At 52.8% G+C, this 15,336-nt stretch overlaps 1 protein-coding gene across 12 annotated transcripts in view; it reads right to left on the bottom strand.

Moving 5' to 3' along the window:
- The window catches only part of EPB41L1 (erythrocyte membrane protein band 4.1 like 1), a 133,420-nt gene extending 118,846 nt beyond the window's left edge, over positions 1-14,574 (bottom strand). For 3 of the 12 annotated variants that reach the window (XM_069548479.1, XM_069548475.1, XM_069548471.1), the window contains exon 1: positions 14,433-14,562. Coding sequence is in view for 2 of the 12 variants with exons in the window: in XM_069548467.1 (XP_069404568.1) it covers positions 1,410-1,484 (75 nt within the window). In the remaining 10 variants the exon portion in view is untranslated. Of the gene's footprint in view, positions 1-1,409; positions 1,511-3,161; positions 3,224-14,432 lie in introns of those variants that run through there. The other 9 variants (XM_069548480.1, XM_069548481.1, XM_069548470.1 and 6 more) reach the window with 8 other exon arrangements.
- Positions 14,575-15,336: the final 762 nt, after the last annotated feature.

Raw genomic sequence — 15,336 nt, 5'->3', positions numbered from 1 at the left:
AAATTAATTTTAATGGTATATTTATTTAACAATATCAAAAGTGTTTTTGAAGGAATCCCCTGGCAGTCCAGTGGTTAGGACTCTGAGTTTCCACTGCTTGGGGCCCTGGTTCAATCCCTAGTTAAAGAACTAAGATCCCACAAGTCATGCGATGCAGCTCCCTCTGCCCAAAAAAAACCCCCTAAGTATTACTGAAATGTTTTACAATCTTTTTTTTCATACTAAATCTTCTAAATCCAGTGTATACCCGACGCTAAATTTTCATCAGTTATTTAGAGTCTCTTAACCTTTACAATTGAAAAAGTGTTTTCACAAACCTAAGTTCACAAACAGACACAGATGTTTTCCAATAACTGGAGTATTCTGTTTAAATTTTAAGTTATTTAAAAGTAAATAAGATTGGGAATTCCTGATGGTCCAGTGGCTAAGACTCCACGCTCCCAATACGGGTGGCCCAGGTTCCATCTCTGGTTAGGATTCTAGACCCTCCATGGTGCATCTAAGTGTTCGGAAGCCTCACCTAAAGATGCCTGTGACGCTACAACTGAGACCCGGCGCAGTCAAATAAATAAATGTTTTAAAATTAAATACGATTACAAATTCCGTTCCTCAGTGGCACTAGCCACATTTCAAGTGCTCCATAGCCACACGTGGCTACTGTATGGGACAACAAAGTCCCAACAGTCAAGTCCTAGAGGGTGGGGCTGGTGGCCTCCATGCCCCTAATCCAGAGCTGAGCCTCCTAAAGTCAAGTCGAATGTCAACAGAACTGGATTTACTCATTCCAACCCCCTGCAGAGCCTGATGTTAGTATCTACCTCAGGTGCCTTTATACTCTCGGTGCAGGTGGCAAAGGGATCAGTGTGCCCATGCTCGGAGGATGGCATGGGGGCTCAGAGAGATGGGTGACCAGCCCAAAGTCACTCAGCTGTGACCTACAGACTGTCTGACTCGGAAGCCTAAGCTCTGTCCCTAAAGCCTGGCAGGGACCTGGTCTCAGGCACAGACTTCTAGAGGAATAAATAAGCCTTTACCACTAAATCCCCCAACTCCGCAAGTCTAGTGGCAGAATATGTGCTCACTTGCTCAGTCACGTCTGAACTCTTTACAGCCCCATGGACTGCAGACCAGCAGGCTCCTCTGTCCACGGGATTTTCCAGGCAACAGCACTGGAGTGGGTTGCCATTTCCTTCCCCAGAGGATCTTCCCAACTCAGGGATCGAACCTGAGTTTCCTGCATTGGCAGGCGAGTTCTTTACCACTGAGCCACTAAGGAAGCCCAGAGAATGTCCCCTAACAGGAGTTAAGGGTTAAAGGAGAGGAAGTAGCGTGGTCTGCACTAGGCGGTGGTCCTGTATGTGGGGCTTAGGCCACTAGGGTATCATTCCCACCAGCCCTCTCTCCCTTACCTGGCAGGAGGCAAAGCCAGCAAGGTCCACTGGCTGCTTGTCCTCTGGGTTGGGTCCCCTGAGGCTAGCTGCCATGCCCTCCCTGACATCTTGCCCAAGAACACTCACCCAGAGGCCCCTGGACTAGGGTCAGAGCCTGTACTCACCTCCCAGGGTCACCTCAGCTGGAGTCCAGGGAAAGGGTCCAAGAGGCAGTCCACCCCCACCCCTAGGAGGAGGGAGGAGCAGGCCCAGGAGGCAGATTCCAGAGAAGGGAAAGGGTGGCAGGGATAGGCCAGAAGAACCTGGGTGGTTCCACTTGTCTCCTGGGGAGCATGGCTAGCATTCAGCCCCCTCCCTTCAGCCTAACCGGGCGAAACTCTCACCAGTTATTAGGTTTAACAATTAACTCTGGTTTCCACTTCAGCAGGAGGCAGTTCCAGCAGAAAGTCCCATCTGGGGTGGGGGGACTTGGAAGGGGATAGAGAGGAAGGGGTTGGAGTGAAACGGAGAAAGAAGTGGTTAGTAAAGCCACCCACCTCCTCCTTCCCATCCTACCAGTGTGGGGCAACTAGAGGGGGGTTGTGTAAGTTCCATAAGGTCAGGGGCAGTGCCTGGCACATAGTAGGTACTCAATAAATTAAAAAAAAAATATTTATTTGGCTGTGTTGGGTCTTAGTTGCAGCACATGGGATCTTTCTTTGTGGCAGGTGGGCTCTCTAGTTGTGGTAGGCCAGCTTAGCTACCCACCCCCACTCCCCCCCTCACATGTGGGATCTTGGTTCCCCAACCAGGGATTGGACCCACGTCCCTTGCCTAGGAAGGTAGATTCTTAACCACTGGACCACCAGGGAAGTCCCTCAATAAATATTCTTAATTAATAAATAAGCAGGTGAGGTGATAGAGGAGAAGTGTGTGTGTGTGTGTGTGTGCGTGTGTGTGTGTGCGTGCACGCGCGTGCGCCTGCACACACGCACGCGCTCAGTCATGTCTGACTCTCTGCGACCCTATGGACTGTAGTCTGCCAGGCTCCTCTGTCCATGGGATTTTCCAGGCAAGAATACTGGAATAGGTTGCCCTTTCCTCTTCCAGGGGATCTTCCCCACCCAGGATGGAACCCTCATCTCTTGCATCTACTGCTTTGGCAGACAGGTTCTTTACCAATTGAGCCTCCCAGGAAGCCCCAGGTGGAGGAAAGCAAAAGTTGACTTGTCCTGGGTCCTTGCTGAGACCAAGCTGGGCTGAGGACCGGGAGGGCAGTCACCCAGAACATGCCAGGAAATGGCTCTGAAGTCCCCCAGCCCTGGCACTGCCCTTCCGAGCTGTGACCTTTGTAGTGCAATCTTCCCCATAAACAAGGGGTGACGGATAACACTACAGTGTCATGTACAGGGCTACATGGGGCCAGGCCCAAGCTGCTGGTGTGCTCCATGCTGCTGTAACACAGTCATGTCTCTCGCTGCCTGGCAACAGCTTCTTCTTCTCAGGCCACCCCCTGAACTCCCCCACATCCCAATATTCCCCTGGATCCCACCTATGTGGCCTTTTTTTCTTTCCGGGAAGAAGGAAAGCCCGGGATGATGACGGTTCCAGCCCACTCACATCCCACCCACCTGGGATCACACACACACCCTAGCAAAGGACTGCTCTCATCTGGCGTTCGCTTGTCATTTATACACCCCTCCTGGGGCCCCCTCCTCACCCTCTTGCCCCCATCCCCTAACCCAGACCTACAAAGGATCGTAGCCCACCCCAGGCTCGTGTGGAACTCACTGTGGCCAGTTCCCTGGGCGTTCTTGGGTAGGGGCTCCCCCTTCTGGACCTCTGCTTCCGGTCTGTGTAACGAGGAAGTGAGAGGGGTGGACTAAGAGATTGCTTCCCCTGATATTCAGAGTTTCTGACATTTCTGGGATCAATTTGAGTTTTAACTTCAGACAGACCAGTGTTCAGATCCTGGCCAGGTAAACAGGCAGCCTTATTGATGTTACGAGATAGATTCTGAGATAGGACTGCAGAGCCCCGGAGCACCAGTTCACCCCGGACTATTCTCAGCTCAAGCCTGGGCAATGGGACAAAGGGCCTCCATGCTCACTGGGCCCTACTACCTCCTCCATAAAGTCCCAACTTTCTTTTCCTGCCCCACCTTTCCAGTCTTCTCTCTGTCGTTCTCAGCAGCAGCATCATGAGTGATCACTCCCCCAGTTTCTTCTTGGTAAGACAAAGTTTGAAGCTCACCCTTCATCTGGAGCATTGACCCTAAGGCCCTTTTTTTTAAAACAATTTTTATTTTAAAAAACAAAAAACATTTGTTTATTTACTTGGCTGTGTCAGGTCCTAGCTTCAGCACATGGGATCCTTCTTGCCTCATTGTGATGCACAGACTCTCTAGCTGTGGCATGTGGAGGCTTAGTTGCTCTATGGCACATGGGATTTTAGTTCCCCAGCTGGGGATCAAACCTGCGTCCCTTGCATTGCAAGGCAGATTCTTAACCACTGGCTCACCAGAGAAGTGGAGATTCTAGAGTCGCTCCTGTTTCACTCCACCCTTTCCTGCTTCCTTCTCACAACTCTCCGAGCTTGCGGCCCACTCTCCCATCTTTGGCCTGATACTCGTCTCCTTGATCTCCCCAGGGAATAGCTGTCTCCCTGACTCCCCCTGTCCCCTCCTGCTTCATCCCCTTTCAGCTCTAATGTTGCCTACAGCATGGAGTCTACACTGAACACTCACTCCTCAACTCTCTCAGCCGTGTCTCTCTCAGCCACTGCTTCCTGGAAGACAGTCTTACCAGCCCTGCTACATGACCTTAAGACCCTGCAGACCAAGGACCCCTTGCAATGACTTTTCTCTGTCCCTCACCCTTGCTCCCTAGCATGGTGAGAACACAGCGGCTACCTGCTGAAACAGCAAGGGTAATAACCATTAGCTGAAAAATAATGAATTATAATCGCTTATTAAGGGACTTCCCAGGTGGTCCAGTGGCTAAGATGCCATGCTCCCAAAGCAGGGGGTCCTGGTTCGATCCTTGATTAGGAACTAGATCCCACATGTCAAAACGAAAAGTTCACACGCTGAAACCAAAGATCCCACATGCCACAACTAAGACCTAGTGGAGCCAAATAAATAAATATATATATTTTAATTGTTTACTGACCATTTATTCTTTACAATGCTCGGATCTCAGCATTTAACACACGTCTTTTCAGTTAAGTCTCTCAAGCCCCATTGTCATTCCTGCTCCTTTGTTTTAAACTGAGGAAACTGAGGTTCAGAGAGGTGAAATGATTTGTCCGAGACCACGTGGCCAGGAAATGGCAGAGTCAAGACTGGAATTTCAGTTCTTATCCACTGCCCTACTTGCCTCCCTCCAATCCACACATAAAAGAGGGGGTAAGTGAGAAGTTGTGACTCGACAGTGCTGAGGTCATGGGGGCTCCAGAGAAACCAGTCCTTCCCCAGCGCCAGAGGCAGACTCAGTAAATAAAACTGCATAACCTTCTATTAAGCACCTGCTTTGTGCAAAGCTCTGTGCTAGGTGCTGGCTGCACAGAAGGTTACACGAGCGATCTGGTGCTCACAATCTAGCACGAGAGACAAGCCACGTGCCAGGATAAATCAAAGAGCAAGCAGACCTTGTCCCCAGAGGGGAACAGATAAGGTACTACAGAGGGGGGAAAGACAGATGTCACTGTGGGGGTGGGGATGAGAGGGCTCACAAGGCTTTGGGGGACAGAGGTTAGCATCTGAGCTGAGCCTGGACAAGGCAGGCAGGATTTCAGCAGTGACTAGGGAGGGAGGCGGGTGGCATTCCTGGCAGAGATGAACCCAGGATGTTGGGGCAAAGACACAGGTAAGCACTGGGTGTGTCCCAGGAGCCACAGCAGATCCCCTCTACCAGCTCCTCCCCTTGGCACTGGGCCCAGGCATCCGGCCCTGAAGAGAGGTCACCATGAGTGCCCCCAGACTCACAGGCACCTGGTTAAATCTGATGAGTGGGCATGGACAGGAAGAAAGGGCTGGGTGCCTGGACACATGGTCTGACAAGACGGGCTCAAGGGGCTAGAATCCAGGCTCTGCGTAGAAGCTCTGAAGATGGGAGATGCTGAAGAGAGGAGGTGGTCCTATCAGAAGTGGGTGAAGCTGGGGAGGCAGCGAGGAAAGGGACAAAGAATGTGAAGTGGACAGCAGAAGGCCTGGCTTCTAGAACCACAGATCAAAGCTGCATGAGACCTGGGGCTTATCCTGCCCAGACCTCACTTTACACCTGGGAAAACTGAGGCCCTGATAGCGGAAGAGCCGGGTTCGCATCTTCAGAGCAAAACCAGCCATGTGCTGAGAGGAGGGAGAAATCTGACTTCAACACCCCCCTCTGCCATGACCTCCTAGTGACCTTTCTCCAGTCCTTAGGCTCCCACTCAGTACAACAATCCTTGTCTCGGCAGTTCTAAACTTTTATGGGTCTTGACTCAAAGACTCACATGGTGCCTAGGGGTCCTTTCTGGAGAACAAAGAACACTCTGAGAATTGTGCATGCTATTTCAGAAGTTCACAAACATCTGAGACCAGTGTTCTCTGAGGACAATCTGAGAACCCTCCGTGTCCCAGTCACCTCAACTGGAACCGATTAAAACAGGCTGATTCCAGGGCCCCAGCACAGGGTGCTGAGTCACAGTGATTTTTAGCTGTCTCACCTATTGAATATAGAGAGGGCTCCATAGCTAGAAGTTTTAAAGCCACTGCTCATTAATCAAAGTCCCCTCTGGTTGAGCCACCTGCTCAAGCTGACCACGGTCAAGGTCAAGGTTATGGTGGGGGTGGGTGGAGGCCCAGCAAGTGGATTGAAGCTGGCCAGATTCTGAAGTGACCTTCTGAGATCAGCAGCCCTGACTGGGAGGCAGTCTGGACTCCTGGGCTGAACTTGGGCTGAGAGGAAGGTTTCTATCGATTTCAGCCAAAAGGCTCTTTTCCTCTCTCCAGACTCTCACTCTGGCCCTCGGCCTGGTCTGTCTTCCTTCCTTTTCCTTTTGAGAACAAGTGTGCTTTCCTGGCTTCAGCCTCTGCCTCTCTCCCCTCCATCACTGAGGCTGATAGAGGACCTCCAAGCCCCCAAGCACTCTTCTAAGCTTTGAAAGATGATAAGCTTATTTAACTGGGACACTCTGGGCAATCCATGAAAAACTAAGAAAACCAGTGACAAAACAACATCTAAAGAAAAAGCCAGGACTTCTCTGGCGATCCAGTGGTTAAGACTCCATCTTCCAGTGCAGGGGGTGTGGGGTGTGGGTTTGATCCCTGATTGGGGAATGTAGGTCCCACATGCCTCAGGGTATGGTCTAAATTGTTTTTTAATAAATAAAATGAAGTCTGGATTTTTTTCAATAGTTAATAAATATATAAATAAAAAGCCAAATGCCTTCAGTCCTACCCTGTCACCTGCCCCTGACGCAGCATTTCTCCTGCAGGTGGGCAGCTGCCTAGAACCAGAGGCCGAGCACCTACAGGAAGGCTGGTCTCTGATGGGGTAACAGCAAAACCTTGAGAGGAAGCCTGGGGTGGAATCCACAGTCTCTATTCTCCAGATTCGAGCAAGTGTGCATCCCTCTGCGGACACCTAAGTATCCTCCAAGGCTCCATCAGGGCAGTATAGGAAACGTTCAAGAGCACCCGTGGGCTTTGGATAGATCTGGATTGAAATCCCGGCTGTGCCACTTGCTGGCTGAGGACTGGGTAGGACTTGGGCAAGTTATTAGCCTCCTTTAATAAAATGGGATCATAATCCCTGCCTCACTGGGTAGCTGCAAGGATTAAAAGACATAAGGCGCATAAAGCGCTTAGCACGGGGCCTGGCACCTGGTGAGCCAATAAACGTAAGCACTTGTTTATCAGTCACCAGCCCAGCCTCTAATGAGGAAGACTCTAAGCTTTCTAATTCTTAGGTCGCCTCAAGCAACCCCCAAGCCAGCCACCAGAACTGGGTCTTTATCTTCAGACCTTTAATCTGGAGAGATGATGGGGAGAGAGAAAGCAGAGGGGAAGAAGGCAGGAGAAGGGAGTGAGAAGGAATTGAGAAGAGGGAGGAGGAAGGGAAAGGACAGTTGAGGCTGAGGAGGGGCCTGGCTTACCAGCGTGGGGGAAGGAATATGACTTTGGTGAAACTGCCAAAACAGGATAAGCGTTCTCTTCTTTCCAGAGCCTTCCCCAGGCTGGCCAAGGCAAGGCTGAGAGGTACACAGCCTGCTGAGAAGCACTGCCCCGGCTGTCAGTAGGGACACTGAAGCCTTGGGTTACCTTCACTCTCTGGCTCCCCACGAGGCTGCTGCCTGCCCATGGCGCGCGGCCTCCACCCCCAGAGCAGGCAGAGAGCAAAATGACCTGTCCATTGAGCCTGCGCGGAGGCAGCGCTCGTCCACTCAGGACTCAGGGACCCCCTTGCTGGGGAATCTGATCCTAACTGAGCAGGACTCTCCCCGCTGCGTCCCCAAATCTGGGCCTTGTGTCATCCTCTCTCCAGGCCACCACCTGCGCCAAGGTCCTGCTTCTGGGGCTAAAGTTGCAGCCAGGGAAAAAGGACCATTCAGACTCTAAACAGGAACCACAAACAGGGTGTTCCAATTGCCCCTGACCAGCTGTTGACCTTCAGGGGTGTCACTTCCCTCAGAATCTGCTTCCCTCCTCTGGCTAATGAGGGCAATGGAGGACCAGCATCTCTAAGGTTCTCCTGACTCTGACAGAGCTCTCCTGCTGGTAGGACGCCTGGAAGCACAAAGGGGCAACAAGGACTTGCCTCAGAAGAAGAGTGGGCTGGGCTGGGCTCTGCTGAGAGTGCCGTGGATGTGGCAATGGCCAAGGGTTATCACGGAGATGACGATTATCATTAAAAATCACAGCCACGAACTCAAAAGCAATTTACAAAGAGCTTTCTTATTATCCCCTGGGGTTCACAATCTGGTGAGGTAGGTAGACCTGGATGATAACTATTCATATTTGGCAGATGAGGACAGTGACGCAAGATTTAGGTAATTTGTCCAGGCTACTAAGTGCAGAGAAAGGGGAGCCAAAGAGGAAGTAATAATTCCTGGGTGCCTGCTGTGTGCCACCTCACCAGGCTCACTCACAGCTGTTGTCCTTGGTTTTATTTTGTCAGTATATTTTAATTAATTAATTTATTTGACAGCACTGTGCCCTTGTTACAGCACACAAGATCTTTAGTTTCGGCATGTGGACTCTTAGTTGTAGCCTGTGGGATCTTAGTGCCCTGACTAGGGATTGAACCCAGGCCCCCTGCATTGGGAACTCAGAGTCTTAGCCATTGGACCACCAGGGAAGTCCCCACATTTGTTACCTTGACCACGTCTCACTACCACAACCCAGCAATCCAGCTGCTACTGTTCCCATTTCAGAGAAGATGACACTGAGGCTGAGAAAAAGCAAAGCCTGGATTTGGACCTGGGCTTGCGGGACCCCAAGGCCTGCACTCTTTTCCATCTTCCTGTATGTACTGGGTTGAATAGTGTCCGCCCTCAAATTCATGTCTTCAAAGAAGCTCAGAATGTGGCCTTGTTTGGAAACAGAGTCTTTGCAGATGCAATTAGTTAAAATAAAATGAGGTCATGCTGGCACTAAGCCCAACATGACTGATGTCCTTAGAAGAGGAGATGACACAGAGACACACCGGGAGGAAGGGGAGAAAGCCACGTGACAACAGAGGCAGGTGCAGCTGCAAGCCAGGGAGCTCCACGGATTGCTGGCCACCACCAGAAGTTAGGAGGGGGCACAGAACAGACCCCCTGCTCAGAGCTTTCAGATGAAACCAACATTGCCGACACCTTGCTTTCTGACTTCTAGTTCCACACTGCCAGAGAAAATATTTCTGCTTCTTTAAGCCACCCAGATTGTGGTATTTCATGAAGCAGCCCTAAGAAATTAATACATGGTGAGTCCATTGAGCAGCAGACCTGGAATTCTTAAATTCCAGTTTTCAGATTCCCACTAGGCAGCCTTGGAAGTGAATGGAGGCCTGGGGTCCTGGGAGGAGTCATTCTCATCTCTACTTCACCACTCTGGTTCAGGCTGACCTGAAGTCTCCATCCACCAGGGTTGTTCTGTGGTCCAGGTCTCTATCCACCCCACCAGGCCCTTCCATCATGCAAATAAGCACCCTGTGAGCCCCAGGTGAACGATCCTCCCCCTCCACCCAAGCCAACCTCTCCCACCACCTGGAGAGCTGTGGTTTTGAAATGCAAATCTGATCCTTCCTGGCTAGTTTAGTCTTCTTCCCTAACTCCACCAGCACCTGTAGGACTCAAGCTCTTCAGCCCCAGCCAGATCTGGCCTCAAATGTCCTCTTTATCTCCAGCCACTCACTGCACCTGTCCCCACCACTCACCACCTTCTGCTCCAACCACATAGAACTCTTTGTATTTCCCTTAACAAGTCACAATGCCTTTGCATGAGCTGCTCCAGCTACCTGGAAAATAAAATCTAGCCCAAACACTGCCTTTTCCTCCATGAACAGCCATACCCTGACACCCTGGACATTGTACCATGGCATCGCACATCGCCCCACATACCCAGCCTGGGAACATGCTGCATTCATTTCTGTCTCTGTAGGCCTAGGGCCCAGGACAAAGGCATTTAAGAATGTTGAACTGTTTGGACTTCCCTGGTGGTCCAGTGGTTAAGAATCTGCCTTCCAAAAGCAGGGGATGCAGGTTCGATCCCTAGTCGGGAAACTAAGATCCCATATACCATCGCAGAGTTACTAAGCCTGCACTCTGCCACTACTGAAGCCCACTCGCTCTGAAGCCCTCAGGCCATAACTACAGAGTTTGTGCACCATAATGAAAGATCCCATAGAACGCAACAATGATCCTGCATACTGCAAAAAAGTCCCAATACAAATTAACAGGTTAACGGATTTTTAAATAAAAGAATGTATATTCCTTCATTTTATTTTCAGAACCCAATATTATTATTGATCCTATTTTACAGGTGAGGAAATGAAGAGATGAAGTCACTTGCCCAAGTCTACTCGACTAGTATGTGGCAAAGACAGTGCTACATACTCTAATGCCAGTGCTAACAACCAATACTAGGTATACCATCCATTCTAATACCCTCATTTCACAGAAGAGGAAACAAACAAGAAAGAAGTGACTTGCTCACAGTCATGTAATAAGACATGGACCTAGATGAGCATTCTTCTTGTCATTCTTGAAGGAACTTAACCCAGGAGGACACGGAAAACTGTGTCTTCTGAAGAGTTTTTTCCCACCTCTCCTAAAGCAGAGCCCAGCATGGACCTGGGCACACATTAAGGTCCCAAATCTATGGTGACATAGCAGTGAAAAATAAGACAGATATATAAATCTACTATATATATATATGTAAATATATACTATACATATAAATATATATATATAAAAAGTCTGAGGCCTGCTCAGATATTAGAAGATCAGGGCTTGAGAGGACACTTTAGGTACCATTTAATATGAACACTGCAAGTTCAGTTGCTCAGTTGTGTCCTGCTCTTTGCGACCCCATGGATTGTTGCCCACCAGGCTCCTCTGTCCATGGGATTCTCCAGGCAAGAATGCCAGAGTGGGTTTGCATGCCCTCCTCCAGGGGGTTTTCTCGACCCAGGGATCGAGTCCACGTCTCCTGTGTCTCCTGCACTGGCAGGCAGATTCTTTACCACTGAGTCACCTGGGAAGCCCCAAGTATCATTTAGTACCGTCTTCCATTTTATAAAGTCATCCATTCAACAAATTTATCGAACATGAATCGTAAGCCAAACACTGTGTGGGATACTAGAAGGACTGAGAAGCAGGTTCCTGCCCAGATGGCATCACAATTCAGCGAGGGGAGACAGACAGCCAACTAACAAGTTCAAGTATAATTATAAACTCTCACAAGCGCTACGAAATACAGGAAGCTGTAAGAATGTAAAACAGGAAAAACTGACTTGTTTTAGGGAGTTGCTGGGTGAAGGCTGGGTGAAGGCTCCCCCGAGAAAGCTGAAATCTCAAGAGTGGGAGTTAACCAAGACAAGCAGCAGAGGAAGGGTGTGGTAAATGGAGGGAACAGCAAGTGCAAAATCCCAAATGCATATGAGCTCCTGGAGCCTGGATAAACTAAAGGAAGGCCAGACTGATGGTTTCTAGGGAAGTGGGCAGGGACTCAGTCTTGCGGGTCTTGTAGATCAGCATAAGAAGTGGAGAAACGAAGCAGAGCAGGGAAAACCCCTTACTCAGAACCTGGCCCAGAGCAGACACTGTCAATGAGTCATTGCATTATTTGGTGAAGCAGCAATTTGTCCAAGATCACAATTATGGCTGTCAGCTATTTCAGGAAGGGGGCAGGAAATGCTTTCCAGGGGTTTCCTCCTCTAGGAGGTTCCAGCTCCCTGTCTGCACCTCTCTTGAGCTCTAGTGTACATCAGAATTACCTATGTTTGTTAAAACATGGACTGCTGGGCACCACCCTGAGAGTTATTGATTCTGTATATCTGGTGGGAACCCCGAGAATGTCTAACAAGATCCTAGGTCACCCTGCTGCTGCTTCTGGTCGGGTGACCATACTCTGAGGATCACTGCTCTAGACTGGAATATATGAGGGCAAGGGGGAGCAGTGAGTGAAACCCATGGCCAGGATATTTGGAGGATGTGTTGTGCTCAGTCGTGTTCGACTGTCTGCAACCCCATGGACAATAGCCCACCAGGCTCCTCTCTCCATGGGATTCTCCAGGCAAGAATACTGCAGTGGGTTGCCATTTCCTCCTCCAGGGGATCTTCCCTACCCAGGGATCGAACCTGTGTCTCCTGCATTGGCAGGCAGGTTCTTTACCCCTAGCGCCACCTGGGAGGCCCCCATTTAGGGGCTGGAAAGGTAGATTCCTAAATGTGAGTAACAGTGAGACAAACTCTAGCACTCTGAGGAAGGGAAGGGGCCTTAAAGTCCCAGAATCCAGCCTAATAGCTGCTCAGCTAGGGAAACTGAGGCTTAGGGGGTTTAGACTCTTATATAAGAGAAGCTCAAAAAAATCTGTCGAGTGAATAGCTAAGTACATGAAAGGTTTGACCAAAGTCAAAAGGAGACCCCTGCATCAAATTCCAGGGCTCCTGAGCTGCAGACCAGCCTTTCCTGCCCTGGGAGATTTGGGAAAGACAACAGCAGGCTCAGCTTACCCCCAACTTCTGCTGACTTGGTGGGGAAACATTTTTTAAATTGCAGAAATCTGCTGTTGGCCCAATCCTATTACCTAGCCACCCTCCTTCTTTTCTCATTGCCAGCTCACTCCCTTTATACTTCAAATCCTGTGTACTTTATCTTGGCAAGCTGAGCAGCAGAGGGGGAGGTCAGGTTCCAGGGAAGAAGAACTAGAAGTGAAGGGTGAATTCTTACACTTGGATAGCCTTCTTCCAAAACAGTTCCTTCCTCTTGGAAGGGTCTCCATTTCTATCCTCCTAGCTAGTCTAATCTCATTCTACCTACATTTCAGTACCAGCATCTGAAACCTGCAAAGCCAGAGGCTAAATTTGCAAACCACCTTTTCACCCAGTTTTTCTAAAACAGGGTGGCCTGGACAGAATTTTTCTATCCTCTTCCAGTTGGCAGCAAAACGCCACTTCTCTTGCAAACCCACATGCACAGACTCACTAACACACAAACAGCTATGTGTACATACATAGAAACAAATATACGAAAGCTCATGGAAAAACACATACACATAGACATCAAGAGATGCCTCATTCGCTGTTCACTGATGAAATACACCTGTGCCTTCAAACGCACAAGAAACACACAGAGAGAACACGCACACATGCACACATTTCCAAATGCCTGCGCTGCACCAACTGATGGAGAAAGGAGTAAGACACACCCAGAGACCTCTCTCCGAGTAGCTATCTCCTGAGGGGGATTCCTTGGAGTTGGGGCACTGGCCCTTTAAGAGAGTGGATCTCCCTCCTCCCCTCAGGGCACCTAAGGTGCGGCTCTACCCCAGGGAGCAGGGAGGGGCGAGGGTGGGTGTGTGGCAGACCTGGTAGGGCCCGGTTTGCCTCTGGGCGACAGTCCCAGCGCCACGACAGGAAATGGATCCCTGAACGGACTGGGTCACCAACCTAGGGACCGCTGTCGCCACCGCCACCCGCACACACACACCCCCGGGCTCCACACCCCCGGGCTCCAGGCAGGACACGCCCTCCGCTCCGGCTCTGCCGGGCGCGCCGGCTCCGCTGTCACCCCGGCTCCCTCCGGCCCCCCCGGGCGTGGCCGCCCACCTGCCGGCGGGGAGTCTCGGCCCCGAGGGCACCCTCCCACCGCCGCCGCCGCCCTCTGCCCAGGCCAGGTGCCTGGTTCCCGGCGACGGCGGCGCCTCAGCAGCCTCCCCCACCCCTTTCCTCCCGGCTGTGTGCAGACAAAGCCGCGCACACGCACACCGGGGCTACGCGGGGCTACGTGGGTGCACACCCGCCCTCACACACGCACACACGGGGACTCACACTGGCGCGCGCGCACACACACGCACACCGCCACAGGTTCCAGCCACCGGCGAAGCCATCGGCACACACCCTCATCCAAATGTACACACACTCAGTTACACATTCAGACACACCCTCTCATAGACACATTCACCCCCAGACACACGCACACACACACACCACCCGGACGCGCGGAGACACAGGGCACACACCCTCTCACACACGCACGCGCACACACCGATCATCCACTTGCACGGACCCACGGGCACACGCGCGCTCACACCCCACACACATCCGGCGACGAAGACCCCGACACACACACATACGGGCGCCAGTACTGAGACGCACAAACCGAGGCCCGGGTCCCCCCAACCCCGCCGGCTCTGGGCGCCCGCCGCCCGCCTCGGTGGTGTCCACCCCGCCTCTGGAGCCTGCCAACCCGCCTGTCAGTGCTCCAGGACCGGGAATCGCGCTCGGAGCCCTCGGCGATTCCCCTCCCCACGCCCACCAGCCCAGAAGCGGCGGGGTCCCCGGGGCCCCAAGTAGGCGGCAAGGGTGGCTAACCTGGCTGCGGCAGCGCGGCTTCCGGGCGCTGTCTGTCCTCGGTCGGTGTGTCCGGCGGCCGCCCGGCGGGCTCCGAGGCGCACTGGAGCTGCGCACAAACGCCCCGCTCGCTCGCTGGCTCGCCCGCTCCCTCCCTCTCTCCCGCGGCGCAGCCCCCTCCCCGCCCGCCCCCCTCGCCCGGGCTCCCCGCTCCGCCCCGCCCCGGCCGGCTCCCCGCCACGAAGCGCCGGCGATCCCGGCCGCCACGGGCGAACGAGCGAGCGAGCAGCGGGAGGAGCGCCGCCGCGCGAGCTGCCCGAGCTGCCCGAGCCGGGGCCGCGCGTCGGGAGGAGCCGCGCCGGCCCCCGGGGAGGGGAGCAAGGGAGGGAGCTGAGCCCCGCGAGCCCGCCTGGCGCTGCTGGCCCGCCGCCCGCTTCCCCACGTGGGCCGGGCGCCTATCTGTGTCGCCGCGGAGCTCAGAGGCCGGGGCGAGTGGCGGGGAGACCCCGAGGAGACCCCACCCAGGGCCTCCGCGCCCTCCCCGTCCCAGCCTGGTGGGCTCGGGCCCCGCCCCCTGCCTCCTCCCGGTCCCCGCCAGCGCCGACCTCGGTTTTCCCTGGCTAAGACGCCTCGGCTCTCGGCCCAGTGCCCCGGTCTAACCCCACAGCCCAGGCGCCCAGCTCGCCGGCCGGGTCCACCTCCAGTTCCGACCTGGCCGACGCCCACCCGCCTCCCAGCCGCCCTCCCATTGTTCCCGCGACCCGAGCTCGAGGAAGAGCGCGCCGCTCAGTCGGGGAAGGGCTCAGCCCAGGTGGCAGTACCTCCGAACCCTGGCAGGGGTAGGGGTGCTTTCCAAGGGCTGGCCCCTGTCTCGGGGCGCCAACACCCACCCTCCACAATCTCAGACACACCCAAAGTAAAGAGC

Source organism: Ovis canadensis, chromosome 13 (assembly GCF_042477335.2).
Source record: "Ovis canadensis isolate MfBH-ARS-UI-01 breed Bighorn chromosome 13, ARS-UI_OviCan_v2, whole genome shotgun sequence".
NCBI lineage: Eukaryota > Metazoa > Chordata > Mammalia > Artiodactyla > Bovidae > Ovis > Ovis canadensis.
The sequence above is the reverse complement of the archived record's forward strand: the minus strand, read 5'-3'. Positions and strand labels throughout refer to the sequence as shown.